This window comes from Melanerpes formicivorus, unplaced genomic scaffold (genome assembly GCF_026170545.1).
Source record: "Melanerpes formicivorus ecotype bairdi unplaced genomic scaffold, bMelFor1.0.p_v2 SCAF_2585, whole genome shotgun sequence".
Classification (NCBI taxonomy): domain Eukaryota; kingdom Metazoa; phylum Chordata; class Aves; order Piciformes; family Picidae; genus Melanerpes; species Melanerpes formicivorus.
Genome location: NW_027144936.1, coordinates 1 through 8,304, shown reverse-complemented (window position 1 = coordinate 8,304; position 8,304 = coordinate 1). Strand labels below are relative to the sequence as shown.

At 56.4% G+C, this 8,304-nt stretch overlaps 1 protein-coding gene across 1 annotated transcript; it reads right to left on the bottom strand.

The window, feature by feature from the left end:
• Positions 1 to 2,045: 2,045 nt before the first annotated feature.
• Positions 2,046 to 7,882, bottom strand: LOC137461579 (polycomb group RING finger protein 2-like; the record flags this gene model as incomplete). Its single annotated transcript, XM_068171271.1, is given in 9 exon segments — positions 2,046 to 2,915; positions 4,393 to 4,462; positions 5,751 to 5,814; positions 5,816 to 5,857; positions 6,016 to 6,064; positions 6,884 to 6,909; positions 6,911 to 6,993; positions 7,486 to 7,536; positions 7,827 to 7,882. Coding segments are annotated over 9 exon segments (769 nt in total), but the record flags the coding sequence as incomplete, so codon positions are not given.
• Between the last annotated feature and the right edge of the window lie 422 nt (positions 7,883 to 8,304).

Sequence of the window (8,304 nt, the reverse complement as noted above, 5' to 3'; positions counted from 1 at the left end):
AAGGGAGGGAAAGGGAAGAAATAAAAGGGAGGGAAAGGGAAGAAATAAAAGGGAAAAGGAAGAAATAAAAGGAAGGGGAAAGGAAGAAATAAAAGGGAGGAAAAAGGAAGAAATAAAAGGAAGAAATAAAAGGGAGGGAAAGGGAAGAAATAAAAGGAAGGGAAAAGGAAATAAAAGGGAAAGGGAAGAAATAAAAGGAAGGAAAAAGGAAGAAATTAAAGGAAAAAGGGGAAAATTGAAGGAAAAAAGGGGGAAATGAAGGAAAAAAAAGGAAATGAAGGAAAAAGGGGGAAATAAAGGGAAGGAAAAGGCAAAAAAAAATGAAAGGGAAGAATAAAAGGGGAAAGGAAGAAATAAAAGGAAAAATAAAAGGAAGAAACAAAAGGATAAATGGCAAAATAAAAGGAAGGATAAAGGATAAATAAAAGGAAGGAAAAAAATGAAGGAAGGGAAAGAGAAAAGGAAGGGAAAGAGAAAAGGAAGGAAAGAGGGAAAAAATGAAGGGGAAAAAGAAGAAATAAAAGGAAGGATAAAGGGAAAAAATAAAAGGCAGGGAAAAGGAAAACATAAAAGGAAGGAAGGAAAAGTCCAAAATAAAAAGGAAGGAAAAATGGAAGGGAAAAGGAAAAAATGAAGGAAAAGAGAAAAAAAATTGGGGGGAAAAAGGAGGGGCTGAAGGGAAAAAGGAAGGAGGGAGGGAAGGAAGGAAGGAAGGAAGGAAGGAAGGAAGGAAGAAGGAAGGAAGGAAGGAAGGAAGGAAGGAAGGAAGGAAGGAAGGAAGGAAGGAAGGAAGGAAGGAAGGAAGGAAGGAAGGAAGGAAGGAAGGGAAGGAAGGAAGGAAGGAAGGAAGGAAGGAAGGAAGGAAGGAAGGAAGGAAGGAAGGAAGGAAGGAAGGAAGGAGAGGGAGGGAGGGAGGGAGGGAGGAAGGGAAGCAAAAGGGGGAGGGGGAATCTACTTACTGTGGCTAAAGGGAAGAGTCCAAGTGAGGCTTTGCCAGATCAGAGCTGGAGACCACACAGGGAAAGAAAAATGAAACAGAATCAAGGCAAAAACTGGGGGGGGGGGGGGGGGAAGGGGGGGCAAGGAGGGGGAGGCAGTGCCAGGGAGATGCCACAAAGAGGTCCCAGGTCCCAGCCAGACACAGGCACCAGGTCACCAAACCCTCTGCCCCAAAACCCTGCCAAATAAACCCAGAACCCCCAAAACCAAACAAAAATTGGTGGGGGGGGGGGGGGGGGGGATGGGGGGGGGGGATGCCAGAGAGTGATGCCAGGCAATGGTCCACTGCTGCCAGCCCGCCACTGGCACCACAGCACCAAACCCTCTGCTCAAGGTTTGGGCTTTTCCCCTTCAAAGAAACCCAAAATAAGCAACACAAAAGAAAGCCAAACCCAAAGCAAAGCAAAGCAAAGCAAAACAAAATGAACCAAACCAGAACTAAACCCAAACCAAACCAAAACCACACCAAAAGAAAGCAAAGCAAAGCAAAGCAAAACTAAACCCAACCCAAACCAAACCAAAACCACACCCCAAAGAAAGCAAAGCAAACCAAACCAAAACTAAACCCAACCCAAACCAAAAGCAAAACCAAACCAAAACCAAATCAAGCCAAACCAAACCAAAACTAAACCCAAACCAACCCCAAACCAAAAGCAAAACCAAACCAGAAGCAAATCAAACCAAACCAAAACCAAATCAAACCAAAAGCAAAACCAAACCCAAAACAAAAGCAAAACCAAACCCAACCCCAACCCAAACCCAACCAAACCAATCCAAACCAAACCAAACCAAACCAATCCAAACCAAACCCAAGCCCAAACCTAACCCAAACCCAACCCAACCCAATCCAACCCAACTCAACCCAATCCAATCCAATCCAATCCAATCCAATCCAACCCAATCCAACCCAACTCAATCCAACCCAATCCAACCCAACCCAATCCAATCCAACCCAATCCAATCCAACCCAATCCAATCCAATCCAATCCAATCCAACCCAATCCAACCCAACCCAACCCAACCCAACCCAATCCAATCCAATCCAATCCAATCCATTCCAATCCAATCCAAACCAAACCAAACCAAACCAAACCAAACCAAACCAAACCAAACCAAACCACAACACATCCCCCAGGGCACCACGAGGCTGAAGGGCAGTTTGGGGGGCGGGGAGCTCCTGTGCTTGGCCCTTGCCTTTTGCAGCTCCCGGGCAGAGGGAGGGGAGAGGGGGGAAAAAGCAGAGCTGGGGGTGGGAGGTGTGAGGGCAGCAGTGGCCAGCACAGCCCTGCTGTGGTCCTTCTGTACAAGTTAAAACCAAACCAGAGACCTCCCCCCCACCCCCAAACAAGAAAGAGAAGAGAATCCAAGGGATTTGCAAACATTCTGCCACGTTCCTGCGCCCCGGGAATGCCCTCTGGCCGCTTTGGGTGGCACCTGGTCGGGCTTGGGGGGTCCCCTTCTGTACACATAGATACATTTCGAGCTGTATATATATAATATATAGATAAGAGAGAGCCCAGGCAGAGGCAAGAGGCAGCAGCAGCAGCAGGCAGCAGCAGCAGCGAAGTCCCTGTGCCGCCCCCGGTGCCTAGCTCAAGGCGCTGCCCACGCTGCCGTTCACAGTCGTTTTGCGGCCCCGGGGGGGCAGGGGGTGGAGTTCGAGGAGGCGGTTGCCGTTGAGAGCGGTGCCGCTGCCGGTGGTGGTGGAGCTGGGCGAGCCGTGGGAGGGGGTGGCCGGGCTGGGTAAGGACGAGGAAGTGGCGGGCAGGGTGGCAGGGCTGTGAGCCTTGTCGCTGAGCGACTCGCACTCGGAGGCGCCGCTGGTGTTGGTGCCCTCGGAAGGGGGCAGCGGTGCCAGCTTGAGCCGCTTGCAGGCGGGCTGGACGCGGTACTTGAGCGGCAGGGGCCCGTTCTGCGAGAGGGGAGAAGGGGCAGAGGGTGGCACTCGGCACCCTGCAGGACCACCTCCTAACCTCTCTCATTTTTTAACCTCCCCAACTCTCAACCTCTCCAACTTTTAACCTCCCCAACTCCTAACCTCTCTCACTTTTAACCTCCCCAACTCTTAACCTCTCCAATTTTTAACCTCCCCAACTCTTAACCTCTTCAACTTTTAACCTCCCCAACTCCCAACCTCGTTTTTAACCTCCCCAACTCCTAACCTCTCTCACTTTTAACCTCCCAACTTTTCAACCTCTCCAATTTTAACCTCCCTACTCCTAACCTCTCTCATTTTTAACCTTCCCAACTCCTAACCTCATTTTTAACCTCCCAACTCTCAACCTCTCCAACTTTTAACCTCCCCAACTCCTAAACTCTCTCATTTTTAACCTCCCCAACTCTCAACCTCTCCAACTTTTACCTCCCCAACTCCTAACCTCTCTCATTTTAACCTCCCCAACTCTTAACCTCTCTCACATTTAACCTCTCTCACTTTTAACCTCCCCAACTCCTAACCTCTCTCATTTTTAACCTCCCCAACTCCTAACCTCTCTCATCTTTAACCTCCCCAACTCTTAACCTCTCCAATATTTAACCTCCCCAACTCTTAACCTCTCCAACTTTTAACCTCCCCAACTCCCAACCTCATTTTTAACCTCCCCAACTCCTAACCTCTCTCATTTTTAACCTCCCCAACCTTTAACCTCTCTCATTTTTAACCTCCCCAACTCTTAACCTCTCTCACATTTAACCTCTCTCACTTTTAACCTCCCCAACTCTTAACCTCTCCAACTTTTAACCTCCCCAACTCCTAACCTCTCTCATTTTTACCTCCCAACTCTTAATCTCTCCAATTTTTAACCTCCCCAACTCCTAACCTCATTTTTTACCTCCCAACTCTTAACCTCTCTCATTTTTCACCTCCCCAAACTTTAACCTCTCCAACTTTTAACCTCCCCAACTCCCAACCTCATTTTTAACCTCCCCAACTCCTAACCTCTCTCATTTTTAACCTCCCCAATTCTAACCTCTCTCATTTTTAACCTTCCCAACTCTTAACCTCTCTCACATTTAACCTCTCTCACTTTTAACCTCCCCAACTCCTAAACTCTCCAACTTTTAACCTCCCCAGCTCTTAACCTCTCTAATTTTTAACCTCCCCACCTCTGAGCCCCCTCCAAGGAGGTTCCTTTTTCCCCTCAATTCTCTCAACCTGCCAATCCTCAGACAAATTCTCCCCACTTGCAGTGCTTCAGCTCTCCTCCACTGCCTGCAGCCTCCTTCCCCTCCAGCACTGCTCCTTCCCCAAGGTGATGCTGAGAGAGAAGCTAAGACTTCTCCACATCAGGTACCCAAAGACCATCAGGAGCCTGGTTTGGACCAGACAGGTGCCCAGGCAGGTGCCTAGGCTGGTGCCCAGGCTGGGGAAGGAGGCAGCTTGGCTTACCCTCCCTCCAGGGGTAGATGTAGGCAATGTCCATCAGGGTGTAATACTCCTTCAGGGGCTCATCTTCATAGAGCACTCCACCTGCAGCAGGGCACAGCATCCAGGACCCCAGCAGGGGGGACAGAGGCATCACCAGAACCCCCCCCAGAGCCTTGCAGCAGGGCTTGGCCAGCTCCCAGTGCTGCTCCCACAGGCAGGGGGAAGCTGCAGGGACACTGGGAAGAAGCTCCTGACTGTGAGGGTGGTGGAACACTGGAACAGGCTGCCCAGGGAGGTGGGGGAGGGTCCATCCCTGCAGGCATTCAAGGTCAGGCTGGCTGAGGCTCTGAGCAACCTGCTGCTGGCTGGGGCTGTCCCTGCTGGCTGCAGGGGGGGGTGGACAAGATGAGCTTTAAAGGTCCCCTTTCCAAACCCAGGGCCTTCCATGATGAGAGCATCCCAGCTTGGCAGGGCTTGGAAGGGACCTCTGAAGAGCAGAGGATTCTCTGCTGAATGCCCTCCAGAAGCTGACTCACAAGGGATGGATCCCACCCAGGACCCCTTCCTGCTGCTGCTGCTGCTGCCTGCAGCCCCCAGGACACTGCCTGCAGCCCCCCAGGACGCTGCCTGCAGCCCCCAGGATGCTGCCGGCAACCCCCAGGACGCTGCCTGCAAGCCTCAGGACGCTGCCTTCAACCCCCAGGACGCTGCCTGCAAGCCCCAGGACGCTGCCTTCATCCCCCAGGACGCAGCCTTCATCCCCCAGGACGCTGCCTGCAGCCCCCAGGACGCTGCCTGCAACCCCCAGGACGCTGCCTGCAGCCCCCAGGACGCTGCCTGCAAGCCTCAGAACGCTGCCTGCAGCCCCAGGACGCTGCCTGCAGCCCCAGGACGCTGCCTGCAACTCCCAGGACGCAGCCTGCAGCCCCAGGACGCTGCCTGCAACTCCCAGGACGCAGCCTGCAGCCCCCAGGGACGCTGCCTGCAACCCCCAGGACGCTGCCTGCAGCCCCAGGACGCTGCCTGCAAGCCCCAAGATGCTGCCTGCAAGCCCCAAGATGCTGCCTGCAACCCCCAGGACGCTGCCTGCAGCCCCCAGGACGCAGCCCTGGCAGCCCCAGAACGCTGCCTGCAGCCCCCAGGACGCTGCCTGCAACCCCCAGGACGCTGCCTGCAAACCCCCAGGACGCTGCCTGCAGCCCCCAGGACGCAGCCTGCAAGCCCCAGGACGCTGCCAGCTGTGGGGAGCCTGCACAGCAGCCTGGCCGCCAAGGGACGCAACGGGAGACGAGCAAACCGGCATCAGCCCCTCTGAGCTCCCCCCACAGCCTGGCATCAGCCCTCCTGAGCCCCCCCAGGTGCCCCCCTGGCAGCCCCTGGGCACAACTCACCTTGTACTTGCTGGGCACATCCATCTTGTTGCGGAGGAACTTGGCCAGGTGCATGACGGGTCATGGCAGCAGGGCAGCGCAGGAACCTCACCCCGTTCTGCTGGGCACCAGGGGGAGAGGGGATGCCTGAGGCTCTGCTCTGCACCTGCACCTCCTTTGGGGGGGTGTCCGTGTCCCCCCCCCCCAGCCCCACACACCTCCCCTCCCATGCCCAGGAGGCAGCTGAGGGCTCGGTGCCGCGGGCCGCAGCGCTCTCACCTGCTCCTTCTCCAGGTCTCCGTTCTCCACGGCTCCTTTCTTCTCCTCTCTAGAGGGAGGAGAGCAAACACAGGGCAAAGGTTGTGGAGGGAGTCAAAGAGAGGAGAGGAGAACGAACCCAGCGCAGATGGGGCTGCAAGGGGGAACCTCCAGCCAGGCACTGGCTTGGTCCACCCCAGCCCCAGGCTGCTGCCCTGTTTCCAGCTCAGTGCACTGAAACCGCTGCCCAGGCTGCTCCTGCCCTGCCTGCCTGCCTCTGAGCTGCTGCTCAGGATGCTGCTGGCATCCTTGGAGGCCACCACTGGTCCCAGGGACATGGCAGCTCTGCTGCCTGGGAGGGAGCCTGGGAAGAAGTCTCCAGCTGCTTGCCCTGGGCCCCACTGCCACAGAAAGCACCCAGAGAGGATGCAGGATGGGGGCTGGGGGCTCCTCTGCCCATGCAAGCACCCCCAGAGGATGCAGGATGGGGGCTGGGGGCTCCTCTGCCCATGCAAACACCCCCAGAGGATGCAGGATGGGGGCTGGGGGGCTCCTCTGCCCATGGCCAACACCCCCAGAGGATGCAGGGATGGGGGGCTGGGGGCTCCTCTGCCCATGCAAGCACCCCCAGAGGATGCAGGATGGGGCTGGGGGCTCCTCTGCCCATGCAAGCACCCCCAGAGGATGCAGGATGGGGGCTGGGGGCTCCTCTGCCCATGCAAGCATCCCCAGAGAGTGCAGGATGGGGGCTGGGGTCTCCTCTGCCCAGGCAAGCACCACACTAAGCCCCCAGCACATTTCCCACCTCAGCTCTGTCCCCAGAGTGGGAAGAGAGGGTGGGAGCTTCCCCAGCAGCCCAGCAGAGCGCAGGAGTAGCCCCCCAGGGTACCTGGATCCTTCATAGAACTCAATGGATGAGGCTGACGATCTCCTCCTCCGGCAGCTGCCCCTTCGCCTGCTCAGACACCTCCCCGCGGTCCTCGTTGGAGCCGTTGGGAACTGCAAGAGGGGAAGGAAGGGAAGGGGAGGGGAGGAGAAAGGAAGGGAAGGAAGGGAAGGAAGGAAACATGAAGGGAAGGAAGGAAAAACAAGGAAAAAGAAAGGAAAAAGGATAGGAAGGAAGGAAAAATGAAGGGGAAGGGGAAGGGGAAGGGGAGGGGGAGGGGAGGGGAGGGGAGGGGAGAGGAGGGGAGGGAAGGGAAGGGAAGGGAAGGGAAGGGAAGGGAAGGGAAGGGAAGGGAAGGGAAGGGAAGGGAAGGGTAAGGGAAGGGAAGGGAAGGGAAGGGAAGGGAAGGGAAGGGAAGGGAAGGGAAGGGAAGGGGAAGGGAAGGGAAGGGAAGGAAGGGAAGGGAAGGGAAGGGAAGGGAAGGGAAGGGAAGGGAAGGGAAGGGAGGGAAGGGAAGGGAAGGGAAGGGAAGGGAAGGGAAGGCTGAGCCTGGGAAGGGAAGGTCACAGCTGGGCTGCAGGGGGGTCCCCAGGGCTGCCACTCACCCTCTGCCATGGGGTAGGCTGCGTAGAAGTCTCGCCGCCTCTTCATCTCATCTGGGAGAGGAGGGAGGAGGAAGATGAGGAGGGAGAAGGTCACAGCAAGGAGGAGATGAGCAGCACTTGGAGAGCAAAGCCACAGCTCCTGCTCCCAGCTTCAGCTTGGCATGGTCCCCCCTCCCAGCAGCAGCCCTGGGGCTGCTGGAGCGTGGGGGCAGCAGCCTCATCCCTGCCCCCCCTGCCCCTCCTGCTGCTCCCAGCGTGGCATCTGGGGGCTCAGCTTCAGTGGTGGGTGGCAGCAAGTCACAAACACCCCCAAAACCCCCTGGGATCAGCCATGGCTGTACCTTTGAAAAGCCCTGGGACCAGCTTGTACACAATGTCCTGGAGGGTCTTGTCTGACCTGGGTGGGGGGAGAAGAAGAGAGAGGAAATCAGCTGGCTCCGGGAGCTGCTCACTGCCCCAGGCTGCTGGAAGCTGCCCCCTGGCCCACCCTGGGCAGCCCCAGTCCTGCCTTTTCCCCATCTCCCTCCTGGCAGACTCCCAGCACAAGGCCCCAGGTCCCTGTCCCCCGGCTTGGGAAGGAAAGAGGAAAGCAAAGCCCCGATGGGGGCAGAGGTTTCTGTGGCACCACGTCCGGGGCAGGGCCCTGCCACCTCTGCCCACATGCCCCAGTGCCAGCAACAGACAGGACAGGAGGGCATCACATCAGCAGGAGAGGCAGGGCTGGGGGCTGCTGCCACCCTCAGCACCCACCCAGCAGCGTGCCCAGGGTGCAGGTGGTTGGCACAGCCTTGGGCATCACAGCCTGGGCAGCAAAGGGTG